Here is a 19,646-nt window from a genome sequence, read left to right as displayed (position 1 = left end):
ACGCATTAATATGGAAGAGGTGAAGATTTCTTGCATAGACAGAGTGGTGTGTGTGATGTTCCATTCTCTCTGCTTACCCACGTGGAAAGCGGCGTGATGGTTAGTTAGTTAGTTTAATTTATTATTACGCCTGAAATTTTGTAAATTGAGGGTTTCTCCCACAATAAACACTCAAATAATTTTAATGGAGGTAATTAAATGTTTATTATTTATGAAAACCATTTATTACTTGAAAAATCCTAAAAAAATATTATGTAATGACCTAAAAGTTACATATTTCAAAATCGCGGCGTTATTTCTTAATACAAAAGCTAGGTGCAAAGTGAAAGGTAAAATATCTGTTCTTATGCAAAATCCTTTTTTTCATGAATATTTTGGATTTACGTACCTATTTATGGATTATATCAATTTAATCTAAACGGTGTAAATTTCATTTTGATGTAATATTGACATGGTGTGGATTTCGAAAAAATCCTCCAACAAACCCCGTTAATTTTAAAAGCACGTACTTACCTATGTCTTATTGTTTTTTTTTGTCTACGGTTGGTAGTGCCTGGGTAGTACCACTAGTATATAATCTTTGGTAGTACCTATATACGTAAAAAAGACTCGCTCGTTTTTCTATGATAACCGGGTATAATAATAATAATAATAATAATAATAATTCGTACCAACGTACGTTCCTTCAAGTATTTTTATATTCTCGTATTGTGTTGCCTTTTCGATATATTTGTAGGTATACACGCAATTATAATATGAAAGCGATTCATTTAATCCTTTAATATTATGCAGTAACATGACTAAATATCGTGCCACACTATGCACAGCTTGATATTGTAATAATCCAATACAATATCGACTGTATTTATTACCTTCAAATTATCCAATTGAAGCGGCTTGTTCAATTTATGTAATTGATCAGCGTTAGCTTTAAAAGTTGCAAATATGACCTGTGTCAGATTCATATTTTTGGTAATATTACCTCAAGTGTTTTGGTGCCGATGTACTCCAGCAGCAGTTCATAGTCACTCCATCCATCAAGAACGAGTCGAAGATGGAAGTTATAGAGCGAGAGATGATAATCACATGAAGGATGGGGAACATTATTCAGAATTTGACCATGAAGCTATCATTGGTAATATTTGTTGTTTTTTTCTAAAGGCCTTACGAAATGGATAGTTGCACACTCACATAGATCACCAAACTGTTCACACATCACTTGTACTGTAAAAAAATATGTATACTCCTAAACTACATCCTATACTAATAAATTTTCTACAGCATTAGGAAAATGGTTCTGTTGTGCATAAAATACTCCACGGACTTTTAAGACTCCCAGACATTTAAGCCGAACAAAATTAATAAAGCAATTAACTTGCTTTTTAAAGCATGTACCAAATAAATGCCACTATTTATTTAATTAAAACCTAATTCATAAAAAATATTGGCCATCAACCCTTTTCCCTTAAAAAATATAATGAACGCAGTTAGGTAACTATTGTTTTTAACCAGAAAATTAGTTCAAAATAAATACATGGAAAATATGGGGTCTGGAAAAAATTGTTTTAAGCTGTTTAAAAACAAATTTATTTGTACATTAGCAAAATATAGGATGAACACTATATTGAGTTAATACTATTTTGTCCGAAGAAAGTTGATATGTGGAATGTCATGTTTAAATGTATTGTTTTTATTTTATTTAAAAAGGTCAATTGGAAAAATGTATTCTCTTTTAAATATAAGTATGTGTTTTGTTCATATGTTGTATTAGTAAATTTTGTAGGTACCTAATAATTTTTTTAATTTAAAATTTGGTCATTAAAACAAATTTGTATAGTTAAACACTTTTTTTATAAACTGCATCCACTGTAAGTACTTAAAAATAAAAAATAAATTAAAAAATAAATATATATATATATATATATATATATATATATATATATATATATATATATATATATATATATATATATATATATATATCCAAAGTTATTTTTTTAATGATTAAAAAAAAAACTTTAATAATATTTAATATTTTGATGATTTTAGTATTAATTAGAATGTTGTCATGTGCACCAATATGACAATGTTAATATGATTTTTGAATGAATACTAATAAAATATGTATTAAATTATTCTAGGAAGTGTTAAGGATGCTGAAGACTATGATAAGCTTCCTGTCGAAGAATCTAAGAGAAGATTGGGTATTTTACTTTTAAAAATGGATACAAATGGAGACAAATTTATTAATAAGGATGAATTAAGATCATGGATACTTCGGTCTTTCATGTAAGTTTTTATTCAGAATATCATACGTTATTAAATAAATATTGTGATTAGCATTCCACGCAGCTCAAATCAGACCAGCAGGCAGTAAAAAAATGTTTAGTTATTTTCTTCTTCAAGACTACATATATCACTAGGCAAAAACAATAGGCAGCTAGAAGTCAAGCCAACAAATTGCGCCAATTCTTGATAAATTGTAAAATGGAAGAGTCCGGATAGCTGACACTGCAAACATTAAATAAATCAAATATGTAGGTACTAAAGCCGATACAAATAAGACAATACAATCATATTCCCTATTACGACAGCCTGCAATTTAAATACTTAATATTCTACGTGCTTGTTTGATAGAGATGGCTTCCCATGTTTTTCTCTTTCTCAATCCTTCCTCTACTTTACAGGAAATTATCAGAAGAAGAAGCCAATGAAAAGTTTGAGGATGTGGATGTAGATCAAAACGGATTAGTAACCTGGAAAGAATATATATCAGAGACTTATGGATTAGAATCTGAATATAGGATTCCTGAAGAAGAAAATGACAGTGAGGAATCTGTAAGATTATTTTCTTTTCTTTTTTGTCCAAAAAAGTGTTGTCCATAACAAAAAAATATTTTGTAGCCATTGATTACTTGGTAGCTTGTCAATCTGTGGTTCCGAGGTCTCTGATCTCCTTTGTTTTTTTTTATGAAAAGACTCCTAAGCATTCCCCAAAATATTTTAAATGTTTGGATTCATCAATGCGTAACAGCTAAATTATCCTCACAAAAATAATTTTTATATAAATTAATAAAACAAAAATATAAGTGTATAGTTTTATGTTACAGTTTTTTTTCGATCAATGTATTATGTCAATACTATTTAAAATACTATTAGCTTTTGAAAATGATGAAGCTGATATTCACTAAAAAATCATTAGTATGCTGATGTTTATATGGCCCCAATACACAAACAAATAAGTTTGCAAATTAAAATGCCGGGCCATCCGGTTTATATCCCTGAATTTTGTTTACTTCCAGTGAAAGTATTTCACTGGAACTGAGAATTATGAATAAATCGGATGGGCCACTATATTATTTTGCGAATTCATTTATTATAGGCCCAATTATAAGGGTTATAATTTCTTTCAAGAATCACACAATTTTTTAATACAATATTTTATTAGGACAATGACATATTGCCTTTCTTTTTCCAGATGATATCTGAAGACAAAATCATGTTTAATGCTGCAGATGAAAATGGTGACGGCATGTTAAATTTTCAAGAATTTGTTGTGTTCTTTAACCCAGAAGAACATCCCAAGATGCATGCATTAATAATTCAACAAGCGTTAAAGGAAAAGGATTTGAATAATGATGGGAAAATCAGCTTTAAAGAATTCCTCGGTGATAAAGGTATGTTAAAATAATATGTATACCTTTTTCTGTGTACTATTTATCCTATGATTTATATTTTCTTATGTACATATATATTTTCATTAATTGATTCGGCAGTCACTTTGTGGTAAAATCTGTCCATTTTTAATTAATGTTTTACTTAGTACATACCACTATTTCTTAAAATCTACTGTGACACGTGCTTCGATGCATTCCGCATCATTTTTAAACACTGCGGAATGCATCGAAACACGTGTCACAGTAGATTTTAAGAAATAGTGGTATTTACTAAGTAAAACATTAATAAAAAATATATTTATATTCATAATAATAATAATAAAATCTGTCCAATAATAATTCAATTAAATTAAACATGTAAAATGTATTCCTCTGCACAAGATTTCCCACTGAGGAATACATTTAAAAAAATTAAAATGTTTTTTTGTTTTAAAATAACTGTATTTTATTTTATTTTGTACCTTGTTTGTAATTCTTCTGCATTATTATGTAGTTATACTTAAAAAAAAATACATTGGCAACTTTTATTTCAGGGTATGACCATGACAAGGAATGGATCTCAGTAGAAAAGGATAAATTTGATAATGAATTTGACTTGGACCATGACGGTTTTTTAAGTGGAAAAGAAATCCAAGGTTGGATGATACCCAACAATGAGTAGGCATTTTTACAACCTTATTAACAGTTGTTTTGTAGATATTCATGCTTAAGCTATTCAACATTTCTCATTCGCATATTTTCTTTCCAGTGACATTGCTGATGATGAAGTGGAACATTTGTTTAGTACTTCGGATGATGATCAGGATTTGAAATTGTCATTTCAAGAAATTATTGACCATCATGACATTTTTGTGGGCAGCGAAGCCACCGATTATGGAGATCACCTTTTAGGATCACATTTTGGTGATGAACTCTAAGAATCAACACTCTTACTGTCTACTATATTCATTATGTATTTAATTTTTACCCTATCAAAAAAAGGATTAACAGATCCCGCTCTAACTTGCCTTATTTAAGTAAAGTTTTATACAGTTTTTACTCCAGTGAAATCTCGCATTTTGAGTGAATTTATTTCTAGTCCTTTTTTACCTTTTTGTATGAATATCACATTATGTGAAACATTTGTATCTTTTTAGTTAGTCTTGTCCTAAAGAAGTATTATTTACATGTGTTGTCATATTCCCAATTATCGAATATATACATATATATTTATTTACATTGTACATTATCAATAATTATATGTTGATTGTTTTTGATCTTTGATAAAAATATACTAAATGGTTTACTCACTTTTATAAACTACAACCGATCTAACTATTCTTACATTATAATACATTTTCAATAAATGTACCGTGTTTTTGTGTCTTTTCCCACCAAAAATGTACCCACAGGGTACAGGGTATAAGTGTTTTTATGCTCTATGTGTTATATGTTATTGATCTTCTTACCTTTTTACTCATTCAAAACCGCTTACTGTCAGATGAGGTTTGATTAAAAAATTGATATCTAACAATAAAAATGATTGACTATATATTTTTTACATATTTCAAAATTTTATCATTATTTGCGGTCAACCGTTATTATAAATGGTTTTTCAGAATGAAACAGAGACAGCATCCTGTTATTGGCTAGTCTTCTAATATGTAAATAAAACAAGAATGAATCACATGTGCCATATCTACAAATGCATATGAAATACAGCCAAACTTCCATATTACAAATCGGTAAATCACAGTAAAAAAGTTGTATTAAAAATTTGTTACATAAGGTAAGTGTCTATAAAACTGACCTAGCCCCTATTGCTGACCTATTTCAAAGAAACAACAGATAATAAGACACTGGTTCAATTATTACTAATTTTTAATATTACCAACACTGCAGCCATGCTTGTGTTATGTGATGACAATGTTTTACAGTCAATATTTTGATTTTTCATATTTGAAATATCAGTTAAAGTTTGGACATCTGGCAAGTAGCGCGCGCACACGGAAAATCCTTAACAGACAAGCCTAATCTTTCAATTTTTATTTTAAAGTTGTATTATTTTTATATGATTGATATTTACTAATATTTTATATGTGTTAGTTAGTTTAGTGTATTGAATTTACAAAAAACAAAGTATTTGTGAAATAACCATATGATTGATACAATACATTTATAAAATAAAAGTTGTCAGTATTACATTCACCCGAAATTTCATTAGTTTCCTTTACTGACCTATAGGTCAGTAATGAGTAAGACGAGAGCATTTTTAAAGTTTACATAAATTTGTGAAAGTTCTTAAATACGTAAATTTCTTGCGTGCTTTGGATAGCATACAGTTTTTGGATTATGGGGGCCTAATTCTGACCTATATATTTTTGCTTGGTTTTATAATTATAATAAATAGTTTCAGCGGTCAGTAATAGAAACGAATCTAGATCAGTATTATAAACACATACTATTTCAGAAAAGGAGTTTCGTTCTGAGCCATCTTTTTGTGATTTTTCTTATGTTAAAATACAATTTATTTTTTCTTTTTTAACATAATATCAACAAAAAAAACTTTGTTTATTATCAAACATAAACTGATTCCACTATACTCGCATGAGTGATCACCTTGCCTTCATGTAAGTAACCATCGAGATAACACTGCGTCAATACAACATCAGTGCAGATGCAGTGCACCATCGGGTGCGGATAAGGGTAAGTAGAATATAAATATAAATATATATATATATACATATATATATATATATATATATATATATATATATATATATATATATATATATATATATATATATATATATATATATATATATATATATATATATATATATATATATATTTATATATATATATATATATATATATATATATATATATATATATATATATGTATATACATATCAGGCACACTACCATCATGCTCTAATGTTGCACACCCAAATGAGGTTACTCCTTGTAAACCTCCAAATCCCACGATCTTAAATGTTCTAACAGCGTTTAACTGTCCCGTTCCGAAGGGGATATCAATTTCTTTACTAGCGCTGTATCTATCTCCACAGTTTAACCATCGGCGGTAGATTCCCAAATTTCCACGCGTGTGAATCGTGTTCTCGTTACGCAAGCGTTATTTGGCAAATACAGAGTGTTTTTTTTCGTTTCTAATAAGAATTATTATTAATTTAAATTATCTACTGAAATTTCTTGGTGCAATTGCATTTTCATATTTATTTTATAAATATCTACCTTTTTACACTAATTAAATTGTCATAATTTTAATATTTACTTTACCCTAACAATGAGTGGAAAATAATTGACAGATGATATGATTGAGCAACTTCTGAGCTATACGGACACTGATGTATGTATATAAGTGATTATGAATTCCATTTAGGGTTAGAAAATAAAGATTATGATTCCGACGCCGACTCAGATAACTATATAATCCAAGAACTTGATGAATCTGACTCTAACAGCGTCAAGCCCGTACATATGGTAGACAACAGTAGAAATGAAGAAAATTTGTTCACTTCCAAATCAGGCTACAGATGGACAGATATTCCCAAACCCAAGTCCAAACTGTTCATACAACGTAATGTCATTTTTGTATTGCTTCTCGCTATCTGATTTTTTTACCATTCTTTGTTTTTTTTTTCACCATAATATACGACAAATTAGAAACCCGCTAGTATGTACCGAGTAGTATGCTTCTCTCTCTCTCTTTCTCTCCTCACCCCCTCTAACTTGCATCGTTTCCGGCCGAAGCGCCTAGTGTCCAGTGATGCTTAAACATTGGGTGGAATTGAATGTCATTTCCGCAGAGAACTTCTTCACAAATATGTTTTTTTGAAAATTATTGTTTATTGCAGAAAATTCAAATTTAAATGGAAAAAATAGAATAACAATAGCATGATAAACATTTTGACATTAGTCGAATTTGTGAAAAACCTGTATTTTTAGCATTTTACTTGGGGTATTGCCAGTACCCCCTTCGGAACCCGCGGATTGTTTTTTTTTACTCTGGACAGGAAAGATTAAGCAGTCTCTGTGTGCCAGAAGATAAAGTGGCAGAAAAGAAGAAAAAAAAACTGAAAATCACCAAGGGTCTTCAAAAAATCTTCCTCGTAAAAACTAAAATAAAATGAGTCCTGTATTGTAAAGTAGGAAGGGGAATTTTTTAGGAATTGTAATAAATCCCAAAAAGGATGGTTCCGCTTTGATCAAGGTCGTGGTATGCCTGAACTGGAAGTGCCAGAAAAACAGGATACTATATAGTATACTTCAGAAGGAATCATAAAAACAATTCCAGAACCGGTGTGACTTAATCCTAGAGGAAATTATTCCATTCCAGAATTACTTATTTATAGTGAGCTTAAAAAAATACATTAACAATACATTTTGTTTAACCAATATGTTTTTTTTTAATAAATAATAAATTGTCACATAAGTACTTACTTTTACATTTATTTCCATTACAAATACTTATATCTTACTCCAGTTTACATATGGTAAAATATATTAAAATATGAATTTAGTTGTCTTTTTCACTCATAGTCAGTAATAGGGGCAACAGCGGTCAGTATTACGAAATAATCCATTTCGAATAGGTCAGTATTGAATACAAAGCCTTTAACTGTTTATTGCGTGGATTTTAATATATGCACTTGACTTTTGACTATTATTTTTTTAACTTTGTAAGGATAAAACTATCCCATTAAAAAATAAAAATAAATTTAAAAAATTATCAAGCCGTTTTAATATTAAATAAATATTTTAAAAATATGGACCGGCTTAAGACAAAAACTAGGTCAGTATTATAGACACTTACCTTATGTGGAATACACATGTAATTTTATTATTTTTATATTTGTAAAAGGTATAACATACATATGTATTAAAAAAAATGTGCAATGAACCCTTAAATATTTTTTTTTTTAAATTATAGTTTTTCTACTAACTTAAACCCTCATACAAGGTTTTTTTTCCGACAAAGAGCAGCTAATTGTTATTTTTATTTATTACCATGACAAACAAATAGTGTACAACAATATTTTTACCTTGTTTACATACATGTTGTTTTCTTTAAGTGTTTCTGTATTGAATAAAATGATCAAATAAAAAATGTTTAATTGGTTTTCCTTTTTTTATAATTTTAGTTAATCAATCCCTTCTTTTACAACCCAGTTTAAGAGGTAGTTTAGATTATCCCATCCTGAATTTTTCGGATACAGATTAGATTTCAAAAATATCTGCTTATCTTCATCTGATTAACTCACTTAGAATCGCATGACCAAACAAAATTTATTAATTTGTGCCTTATATGGATCGTTTAAGTTGATCTTTGATTCAGATGTGAATAGATCGTACCATAATATGGTGAAAGCAAAAATTACAGGGTATTTTACATATTTTGACCTTTAAGAGCTGTTTCTATTTTTGCAGTTATGTACTTATCTTTTCTATAAAGTTTTACAGTTTTAGTGGTGTTAGGTTCCATTTTATCATAAATAGCAGTAAGTAAACCTTTGAAACTTTTTAACTCTCAACTATTTCAAGTTAACCCTTATCACAGTTTATATTCATTAAATTACGGATTTACGATGCAAATGTTGGGTAAAAAATACATAAAACTATGCAGTACATCTGGTCAGCTGCTACCAATAAACACCTGACCTAGAGTTATTATCAGTTTAACCTTCAGTTGATTGGGAATTAATTTCATCATTGTAATAGTAAACTTTTGTGAATATGCAACTGGAGTTCCTTGGCATGATGTTGATTGGGTATTCTTTGCTTTGCTTCAGCACTCATCATCTGAGATCTGGCTGCCTTATTATCTTAGATGCCCTAGTGTGCCAAAACCCACATTGGCTTCATATCATCACTTAGGGACACAAATATTAACTAAGTACCTACCTTACTTTCTTAATACATTTCATCTTCATGTATTCATTTTTTAAAGTTTCATTTGAAATCAATGTCAAAATATGTATGAGAAATTACTTTTTTAATTCTCCATTAAAAAAGATAATGATTAGAAATACCGGCGGGAACCAATGCTTTTCACTCAGCTGTCCATACACAAAAACTCAATCATTTGATATACTAAATGAGATAAACAAAATATATGAAACAAAATTAAAAACGGCAGAGTGCAACAATCCAAGAAATTCGAAGGTAAATCAGATACTTCAAGAAAATAATTGCCTATTTTGTTTTGTTTTTACAACTAAACTGACAAATTACTTATCTCCTTATTGAATGAAATACTTCTTACATCTTTAAATTTCTGCATTTGCATCAATGAACATTAATTCTCTATATATTTTTCTCGACAATCTCTGTTTCAGTAGCTAATTGAAGAAATTCTCAGAAAATGGGTTCGTGATCTTCTGGAACAAAATGTTTTATTGGTGCAAACTGTAGTATGTCTGGAAAACTCCTCAACAAATAAAATTCAATTAGAAAAGTTAAATAAAACATTCTTAAATGTATGTATTTCTTGAATTAAAAAATTATAGCACAATAGGAATTATATATTTGCCATTTCACCATGAATAGACTGAAGACCATTATGCGCCTCGTAGGTTTGGTGAATGGGCCGAAAACAATATTCAAGTTGATCCTCTTTTTTTATGCAAAATTTTGATCACCGATGAGACACATTTTGGTTAAATGGCTATGCCAATAAGCAGAATTGCGGAATTTCAAGTGGAGAAAACCCAGATTTGTCTTTGTCTTTGTCGAGACGTCCTTACATCCACTAAAGTCACTGTTTGATATTTTTTATGAGCAGGTTGAATCATCGGCCCATAGTTTTTTTTAAGACGATACCGGCTAGAATATTTTGGTCAATTCCCGTGTTGATTTGATAATAGGTTTTTTTTAAGTATTCAATAATTTAACACAAATATTATATTGTTAAATATTCTTTGGTTGAATATTAACGATATTTTTTATATTTAGCAGTGCACTTCCTGCTCTCAAAAAATTCATGTTGAGAAATGCAGCCAACCCGGGTGAGTATGAGCTTTTTGCCAATATTAAATTATTTATATGAGTAGTTTTTTTTTGGCAGTCACCCAGTGAGAGGAATGTTTCTGTTTTTCTGTCTTATTTTTATTTACAAACAAAATAAAAATAACAATTTATAATATTTTCATAATTTAAATGCGTTTATCTTCATTATTTTAGAAATTATGATAGCAATTCTCTAATTAGGTTCTGAAAGAAGGGTGGATACTTGGGTTATTAGTTGGATTCCTGCCTGTGTCAAGCTATTTATAAAGTTCTCCTTTTCTGTTGTGGTACTGAAAGAAAGGGTAGTTGATTTTTATTGGAAATATTTATTTTATTTTATTTAAACTTCATATACAGAAAAGAAATATGTACATTGTCAGGCTTATTGCTAAAAAGCAGTATCTTCTAACCAACCAAAAACAGAATAGTAATATTATTTAAAACATTTAATACCTATTTGTTTGCAATCAGAGGTAGATAGTGCTTGAACATTAAAAAAAAACAAATTACACATTACTGCTGTATTAAGCAACTACTTTACATTTTATTAAATATTGATGAAAATTACTAGTTGATAATAATAAAAAAGGCAAAGGAAAAAGGGAGTTTAGGGAAGAAGGAAGAGGGAAAACCTACTGGATGAGGTTTGATGGGCAGTTAGGATTCTGATGATAGATAGTAATGTCTCAGATATTTAATAGTAAATAAACTTATAACTCAATATATGTAACACTAGACGAAACTGCTAAGCACCAGCTCACCCCACAATTAAAATAAATATTACAATCAAATTAATTTTTCAGGCAGCAAACTTGTGTTGAAAAACCTTATCTTCCTTCGAAGTTTTCTCAGGTAAGATTAGAATTTTTATTTTCAAAATTTTAAAAACCAAATTGCTATTTCAAGATTTTGTTTTAGGAATTTCAAGAAATGCGATGTGTTCTAGAAAAAAAATTAAATGAAAAACAAAGAGAATTAAGTACATTACAAAAAATGGTAGTGTTGTTACAAGAAAAATGTCAAAATGCTATATTCCAAACGCAGTTCAAAGACGACATTATTAAGGAAATGAGAAAACAATTAAGAAGTGCTAAGCCTAAAGTAAGTTGAAAATACTGAAAAATAAAACCATACTCATACCCGATCTTGATGCAGAATTATCTACAATGAATTTACATGAACATTAGTTAATCACTTTACTGACGAATTTTGGCAAGAAAATTTGCCGTTGCAAGAAACCATCACCAACAAGTCGAAACAAGGCTGTCCGAACACCTCTCGGGTTATTCAATAAAAACAAATGGGTCAATATTTGACTCTAGCAAAACAGGACTGATGATTCGCAATACGATTTACCCGAGCAGTCCTCGGGCTTGCAAATGTAATATAAACTCCTTGCCCGAGTCACATTCAGGCTAGTCAGGGAACTGGTTAAATGATTAGTCCTACGTTTCAGTTCCCTGTCTAGGGTTACATCAGTGCGAAAATCCACCCATATGTAAACCCACCAAAATCGAACTTAGGACCCCATGAATGATAACTAGCAAACACTTTACTAGAGAAGGGAACAACTTATAATTATTTTTTAGTTTACCTCAACTATTTATTCTTTACCACACTTGGCTTCAATTTCTCAGGGATTGAAATATATTTTTTTATATCTGATTTTAATACTACCTTTACCTGTCGCACAAGACTAATCACCTTATCTTCTTGTAATGAATGCTCAAGTTAACTCTACATCTATCCGATGCAGATTTCTATGCATATTGGGTGTGCTAAGGGTTGGAAGAATATAAAAAATATTTATGAAACTTTTTCCGGTTAGATCATTTTACATATTTTTTTATTACGGGTGAACGACACCCACACCCACATATATATATATATATATATATATATATATATATATATATATATATATATATATATATATATATATATATATATATATATATATATATATATATATATATATATATATATATATATATATATATATATATATATATATATATATATATATATATATATATATATATATATATATATATATATATATATATATTTATTTATCTACTTATTATTTTTTTAACCAAACAGGTTAATAAATGCCAAAGTCAACTGAAAACATGCTGAGTCAAGAATGTAAAACAACTGTCAAGGAAATCAATTTTGACCTTTTTATGAATGTATTTACATATTATATTTTTTTATAATAGTTTTGTTTTATATATGAATTATTATGACCAATGTTTAATGTGTTTCTATATTACTTTCTTAATAAATGTTTAATGAATGTATATCTGTTATATTTACAATGAGGTTTTGATATTATATAGAATAAATATTAAACTGCAATAATAAAAAGAAAATTATTCAAAATATATTATGTTTTTTTATGAAAAGAAAGTTAAAACCATGTATGTATATACATTGTGATATGAGGAGCTTGTATAGTTATACTATCAATATTCGTAATTTGGTAGTTTAATCATATTGGAGAGATTAAATTATATTTCATAAATCATTTTTTACCCATATTAATATTTCTTCTTCATTTTTCACACCAAAAATATTTGCTCACTTCCTTTCCAGACATGACTGTTACAGTTTGTATAGAGAGTCTATTTTGGGAATGTAAACATTATTGTTTCTTTAACTGCTTGTGCGTGAGTTAGATACTTTATAGAAATGCATGGTTCTATAAATATCACGGTTCTCTCTTTATTTTTAACCCAAACTGGAGCTTCACAGATTTATTATTTGAAGTTCTAACCTTTAACTCACAAGACATTTAGTTTGTGTGCCATTATTTGTATGCAATGAATGTTTTGCAACAGCTCAGAAGTCAATTATTTGGAAATAAGGTAAATAAAAAAATATAAGTATTGTGTATAAAGTCTAGATATCCTAATTTTTTATCAAATAGTTCAAATAACCACCAAATATTTTCACTGGGAATTAAGAAATTCATTTATAATTCTAGCATATAATGCTTGTTTATTTTTGTATGTGCTAAATAAATATTCTAATTACAGAAATGGACTTGTACTGATGACATTACTGTCAGCCTAGGAAAACAAGAGATACAAGACTTAGTTTCTTATGTTGACGACTTGGAAGCTCTTAAACTTGGACATTCTTCGGAAGTTAGAAAACAATATTTTATAAGCATGTGATATTTTTTGATTATATTAATATGTGAAAACTAGGGCATGCGTAACTGGTTTTCGCTTAACTTTTTTTTAGGGGATGACTTGCAAGAAAACAAAAAATTATTCTTTACAAATTTCGTTAGGATCATATACTTTTCAGCATTTGCTGACCAGTGCTGCAGTTGAAGGGTCTGCTCTCCCAATCTAGCCGAATAGTTTTTAAATATTAATCAGCTCATTTTTCCATACCCTCAGTTCACCTGTTGTCTGTTATGGTTTCGTCAAAGCAGTTATTGATTTGAACAGTAATATCAATATAATTATTATCAGTATTTCTTTTCTTGGTATGTGGAGAAGGGTCATAATTGTTGTAGTGCTGTGTTGTGACTTGAAAATACGCAAAAGCTATCCCCGAATATCCAGCTATATACTGGATAGTCGGCGCTTCGGCTGAAAGCCTTACCAGATATCTAGTTTTGGTGTCTAACTAAATCAGTTTCTTTCATCTCTAATCTGTGATTGTATTTTTTTCTGTTATTCTTCACTTATATTTTTTCAAAAAATTAAGCACCAAGTTCTTAAATTTATTCACACTGATTTTCCGAAAAAAAGCCACCATGTATTAGTTTCGAAAATCATTGCAACACAGTCTGACCATTTCTATTTTGTCAGTGTTGAGAATAGAACTACAGAGTTTGCGTGGACATTTATTATGGCGTTTATATAGTTCATCTAACACACACATATATATATATATATATTTATTTTTTTAGTTCATTACTTGTATTTCATTGAGTAAATTATTTTGAGGACAATAAAAAAGATTAAGTTATATTGCTAGCAGTAAAAAAGGTTTTTGAGAAGAGGATGTAAAAATATCTATTTCTACTTAAAAGTCAAAGCCATAATAGTTCAAAGACTTGATGTCGCTATTTTGGTTCCAATTTGTTGTTCTATATCATAATGCACTGTCATAATTTTTCAATACAATACTTTTTGATACCTTTATAATTACCAGTATTAATGCATTATTTTACCCATTAACTGACATAATTTTCCCCTAATATTAGATCCAAGTAATATCCGAATATCTTCTACAAGTTTAATTAATAAAATATTTTATTTTAGGTGAATAAATATCAAAATGAGATACATTCGTTAAAATTTGATATGAGTGTTCTGGAAAGTCTATATAAAAACTGTTATGAAGAGGTAAAATAATTTACAATTTAAATTTTTTTAAGTAATTTAAAAAAATCATTTTATGATTTAACAATAAAAATTTCTTTCGTAATGTTAACGTGTCATTTTAATGATTCTCCGTATTACTTTGTATTTTAAGTAATCATTACTGTAATGCTTGTTTTAGATGGTCATACAAGAGAAAACAATTAATGCACTACGTCAGACCTACTTTGATTATCATGTAGATAAATTCAACATGGAATTAGATGAAGCCAATCTTCAAGCACTTTTGAGAGCCCGTACTAAAACATTAGAGTTGTGTAAGGTTAGAAGTTATGTTTTCTCACGGTTACTGATTTTTTTTTTTTATACTTATATCTTTCACTAACTGTATATATAATATGTTTTTAGGATATATTTGCAGAGTTTGAAGAAATGAAAGGAGAACTAAATGAATTTTCAAAATGTAACTATAAAAATATGGTATGTTGAGAATTTTGTGTATTTAAATTATTTAAAATAATAAATTTATATCAGGCATGTTTGATAAATAAATTTATTTTTAAATTGTAATGAATCACGGGAAAAATGAAACGAAATTGGTTGCCACTTAATGTCACATGCCTGCCCCCTGCAAAACTATCTCTATATATCTTTACAATCCTTACAAGTTAGTGACTCGTTGATTTTTAATATATATTTACGTCTTGAAACTAAAAGGGACATGTTTCTTATCTAACATACAGTTAATATCGCCCTTCATAATTTGAAATGTGTTATGAAGAATTAGAATTTTCTAATTAAGGAGTTTCTGAGATGTTCATAAAAACTATTAACCATTTTTTTAAATACATTTAATGGAATGATGTTTTTTTCTGACATCTCAAAAGATCAAGAAGAATATGATTTACGGGGAAATTTACGGGGGTTACGACCATCATTATTGCTGGTTTAAATCACTTTACATACGTGTAACATTCACCAATTCTACCCATGATTGACAACCAAATTCTTGGAAGTTCTATATACATATATGATTCAATTTCCATATTCTTCTTCATCTATGTTGAGATGTTGAAAAATAATTTAAAAAATAACTCCTATAATTGGAGATAATCCAGATTTATGAACAAGTATTTGGACACACACAAAATGTTGTAGTTGAATGATGTTGAAATTTTTACTTTTATGTTATTTAACTTATTTAAAGACGGTTAGAAAACACTTTTTTTTTAATCAAGCTTATTACGGTCATTTTATTTTGGTGGATAATTTGCTTCTAACACCCTTTATATGTTTTCAGGAAATACAAAATGATGTCCAATCAATAACAACCCAGCTATATGATCTTCAGAATGAACTGGTGAATTCCATGACATTATTTTATATTTCATAATATTAACCTGTTCAAAGTAATGCATCATATGTTTGTTTCAGAAAACATGTGATAACGCGTCTACAATTCGTAAACATAGTAATATGAGAGCCAAGACTAGTAGACACAAAATAAATCTTTTAAAAACTATTGATTCTCTAATGGTGAAAATTAAACGAAAAAAAAGTGTGTATATTTTAATAACTATCGTTATTACTAAGGAGTCTAAAATTATCTGCAGTTTTACCATAACTCATATCTAAGATTTCTGCACTTGTGTGAGTTAGAACTACCCAAATGGTTTCCGCAATAAGTTCTCTTGGCACCAATCTTGCACAGAATTTATGAAAATGATAGATAGAACCATGACTAGTGGCCAAAAAATACTCTACTCATCAGTGTTAACTTGCTGGTTTACTACAATCTCTAGAGTTTGCTGAATCTTTTCATCATTAATTAAAGTTGTTTAGTTATCTCCTCTTTGTGTTAACACTTCTCCTTCCACTAATGCATACTACTGTGTTAGAACGCTGTCCTCATATTAATTCCGATCACTGTTTTCTGTTTATTCTTGATGCTAACTGCTACCAGAGCAGCTACATTAAAAGTATCACAGCAGTTGGGAAAGTGATGTGATCATGGTCAAATTTCAATCACATTACTACAGTGGTACTGACTGTAACCATGCATGTGCAGAAAGCAGTATGATAAACATAAGGATGTGTATGTAATGGTAAAAGTGTGGATAATTTTTTAATTACTCTTGTATCAACCAATATGTTTTAAATTTTATAATACAACTGCAACATTAATTTTAAGGTATCATAAAAGCAAACAAAATAAAAATTCTCGTATTGAAAAAGAAAACCAATATGAATGAAAAAGTTTTTAAAAACATTTCTAAAGAAATTGACCTCTACAAGGAAAAGGTATTGTTATCTGGTTTTTGTTTCAAATATGCAACGAAAACCTTCTACATTCATATTTCAATATCAATTTTATATTTTTTCAGAATTCTTGTTTAGAAAATGAACTATTAACAACCAATCATAATTTGAATTCACTAAACACTTTGCTTTCTGAATGGCAAAATAAATGTGCCAATTTGACGATGCAACTGGAACCTTTAAAGGGGGCTTATAAGGAAAAAGAAAACCTATTCAAGTAAGTTAAAAAAAGTGTTTTCTTTTTTCTTACACTTCTAAATGTTTTAAAGCTAAAATATTTATTTAGGTATGTTTTCTGCATTTATGGGCTCTCTTCGATCGAGTCGAGTTGGCATAGCGACTTTCAGTCATCTCTTCTCTGTTCCAGCTCTTGTACCTCTTTATATAACCCTTTGATTTTCTTAATGTTCTTATTGTTTTTGTTTATTTAAATTAATTTTTATCTAACTCTATAGCATTTTGTACCTGCATAATAATAATTTTAACTATCTTTTAATAATATTGTTTCTTTTTTTACAATCTAACTAAGGCTTATGCAACACTGGTTCTCATGTTCTTGGATTGTTTTTTCTTTGATCTCCTATACTAATCAATATAGCTGATAGTTATCAATATTGCCTAATTTTAACAATATTTTAACTGTGTTCAAATCTTTGCGCACAAATATTGACTAACCACAAGGGGTTGTTATCAAAATTTCTACTCATATATTAACTAACTGACAATGAAGTTATTGAAATGGGAATATAGAAGCCTGAGCATTTACCTGTCATTGAAGGGTGATTTCTACAGATAAGTTTTTGAAGGATATTTTAATATGGCACACACATTTATTATCCTAAAATATTTTTGTTTGATTAAGTATATGTCATGATATGGAATTATGAGAAGTACTAATCCAGTTATAAGATAGTTTTGTATTTGATTTAATAAATTGTCCTATTATTTTTCTTTTCAGAATCAAACAAGAAACTGTACAATGGTTGGAGTTTGAATTGAATGAATCATCTAGAAATAGTTCAGAAATTTGTTGTGAGTCCAAAAAAATTATCACAAATATGAAACAATGGTTATACCTTATCAAAAAAGAGAGAAGGTTCGTATTATATTGAATGTTGGTGCTTTAAATTAGATTTAAACATGTTATCACCGCCATATCAGTCCGCTTCCGTATTGTAATGGTTAGCATGTTTAGGTACTGTACTTGAGGTCTCGGGTTCGATTCTCAGGGTGGCCAAAATATGTTTGAGGAATTTTTCACTCTAATATTTATTTAATATTCCCTGGACTGGTACCTGAAGTGCAGGATTGATCACTTTGGCTTCGTGCTAGTAACGATTATGATAACATTGTTTCAGTACAATTCAGAGCCCTGTACACTATAAGTATTTTTGTGACTTTCTTAGTCAAAAAATGGCAATTCTGAGGTTACAGACCTGGTAGATCACAAGTTGTATTGCTTAAGTCATTACAATTTAAGTGCCTTGGTAGAAATTTTCATGTCTAGATGTTAACACTTTTTTTGCAGATTTAAATATTAATAGAACTGATTTTTTTTTATTTACTTATGAAATATGTTATAACACTTTACTTATTTTTCATTCCACAATCATCATATTTTATTTTACTCATGTAATATGTGTACTTAACCGTATCGACCCTTTTTTCAGGAGTCTGATATTGAAGATAAAAGATTTACAAACCATGAACAAAATGCTGATATTGCAACAGAAATCCACTAATGTTCCTGATTCTGTACCTTTATATATGAATTAAATAGTTATTAGTCGGGTTGTGGTCCCGTGGTTATTGTCGCGGACTCTTAAGTTAGAGTTTCTCGGTTTGAACCCACTCTACCATAATTTGATACCGATTTCTAATAATGAGCCGCTTAGGCTCACAGAAATAGTATGAAATTGAAATATTTGTGTAAATAATAAAAACACAAATATTTCTCTTTTTTTTTAAAAAGTATTGTTTATAAGTTTTATATTTTTTTAATTAACCAATAAATGTAATATTTATTCCCAACAAATATTTTTTATTGTCAGAAAATTCCATGTTCTATTTATAAACCCAAAAATTCTATAACCCCTGGAGCTGTGAAAAACACAAACGGAGTTAGGAATCTGATGCGTATCATATAAAGGAAATATGGCCTGATCATTTCCACAAGGTCTTAAATCCCCCTTCTCCACCAGTCATCCCACGGAAGCTGCGTCAAGCATTCCGTGGGTTCTCGCCATACTTGATGGTCCACTGACAAAGGCAGAAATTAAAGTCGCTGTGTCGAAAT

The 19,646-nt window shown here is 29.0% G+C and overlaps 3 protein-coding genes across 7 annotated transcripts; all 3 read left to right on the top strand.

Annotated features, from left to right (window-relative positions):
- Nucleotides 1–565: 565 nt before the first annotated feature.
- LOC148313542 (reticulocalbin-2-like) lies at nucleotides 566–5,330 on the top strand. The gene is made up of 6 exons (XM_088261594.1): nucleotides 566–1,135; nucleotides 2,142–2,289; nucleotides 2,688–2,838; nucleotides 3,479–3,677; nucleotides 4,211–4,334; nucleotides 4,426–5,330. The coding sequence occupies exons 1-6, from the start codon at nucleotides 946–948 to the stop codon at nucleotides 4,592–4,594; spliced, it is 981 nt and encodes a 326-aa protein (XP_088117720.1). The 5' UTR covers nucleotides 566–945; the 3' UTR covers nucleotides 4,595–5,330.
- Nucleotides 5,331–9,620: 4,290 nt separating this feature from the next.
- Nucleotides 9,621–13,072, top strand: LOC148313541 (uncharacterized). Of its 5 annotated transcripts, none has more exons than XM_088261966.1 (6): nucleotides 9,624–9,842; nucleotides 10,019–10,156; nucleotides 10,635–10,684; nucleotides 11,489–11,537; nucleotides 11,604–11,786; nucleotides 12,789–13,072. In XM_088261966.1, exons 1-6 carry the CDS (start codon nucleotides 9,657–9,659, stop codon nucleotides 12,822–12,824), a joined length of 642 nt encoding a protein of 213 aa, XP_088118092.1. In that variant the 5' UTR covers nucleotides 9,624–9,656; the 3' UTR covers nucleotides 12,825–13,072. The 5 variants fall into 5 exon arrangements, 3 of the variants coding, with proteins under 3 accessions (XP_088118100.1, XP_088118092.1, XP_088118085.1); XR_015837699.1 differs by having other exon boundaries at nucleotides 9,625–9,842; nucleotides 10,016–10,156; nucleotides 10,632–10,684; XM_088261959.1 differs by having other exon boundaries at nucleotides 9,626–9,842; nucleotides 10,632–10,684.
- A 308-nt stretch (nucleotides 13,073–13,380) lies between these two features.
- On the top strand, nucleotides 13,381–19,385 carry LOC148313540 (uncharacterized). Its single transcript, XM_088261946.1, has 11 exons — nucleotides 13,381–13,555; nucleotides 13,727–13,837; nucleotides 14,972–15,055; nucleotides 15,213–15,353; nucleotides 15,440–15,511; nucleotides 16,332–16,391; nucleotides 16,466–16,589; nucleotides 17,223–17,332; nucleotides 17,416–17,567; nucleotides 18,309–18,446; nucleotides 19,021–19,385. The coding sequence occupies exons 1-11, from the start codon at nucleotides 13,511–13,513 to the stop codon at nucleotides 19,124–19,126; spliced, it is 1,143 nt and encodes a 380-aa protein (XP_088118072.1). The 5' UTR covers nucleotides 13,381–13,510; the 3' UTR covers nucleotides 19,127–19,385.
- The last annotated feature ends 261 nt before the right edge of the window (nucleotides 19,386–19,646 follow it).

This window comes from Brachycentrus maculatus, unplaced genomic scaffold, assembly GCF_059751285.1.
Source record: "Brachycentrus maculatus isolate JH-2025_06_01 unplaced genomic scaffold, ASM5975128v1 h1tg000010l, whole genome shotgun sequence".
Lineage (NCBI taxonomy): Eukaryota > Metazoa > Arthropoda > Insecta > Trichoptera > Brachycentridae > Brachycentrus > Brachycentrus maculatus.
The sequence above is the reverse complement of the archived record's forward strand: the minus strand, read 5'-3'. Positions and strand labels throughout refer to the sequence as shown.

Bases quoted from the DNA above. Each gene is read 5' to 3' on its own strand.
- LOC148313542 (XM_088261594.1), top strand. From the start codon at position 946: ATGACCTGTGTCAGATTCATATTTTTGGTAATATTACCTCAAGTGTTT. The intron at 3,678-4,210 runs GTATGTTAAAAT...CTTTTATTTCAG, and splicing joins AGAATTCCTCGGTGATAAAG to GGTATGACCATGACAAGGAA. The intron at 4,335-4,425 runs GTAGGCATTTTT...TTTTCTTTCCAG, and splicing joins TGGATGATACCCAACAATGA to TGACATTGCTGATGATGAAG.
- LOC148313541 (XM_088261959.1), top strand. From the start codon at position 9,657: ATGAGAAATTACTTTTTTAATTCTCCATTAAAAAAGATAATGATTAGA. The intron at 11,538-11,603 runs GTAAGATTAGAA...ATTTTGTTTTAG, and splicing joins TTCCTTCGAAGTTTTCTCAG to GAATTTCAAGAAATGCGATG. The intron at 11,787-12,788 runs GTAAGTTGAAAA...TTAACCAAACAG, and splicing joins TAAGAAGTGCTAAGCCTAAA to GTTAATAAATGCCAAAGTCA.
- LOC148313540 (XM_088261946.1), top strand. From the start codon at position 13,511: ATGAATGTTTTGCAACAGCTCAGAAGTCAATTATTTGGAAATAAG. The intron at 17,333-17,415 runs GTATTGTTATCT...ATATTTTTTCAG, and splicing joins TTGACCTCTACAAGGAAAAG to AATTCTTGTTTAGAAAATGA. The intron at 17,568-18,308 runs GTAAGTTAAAAA...TTTTCTTTTCAG, and splicing joins GAAAAAGAAAACCTATTCAA to AATCAAACAAGAAACTGTAC.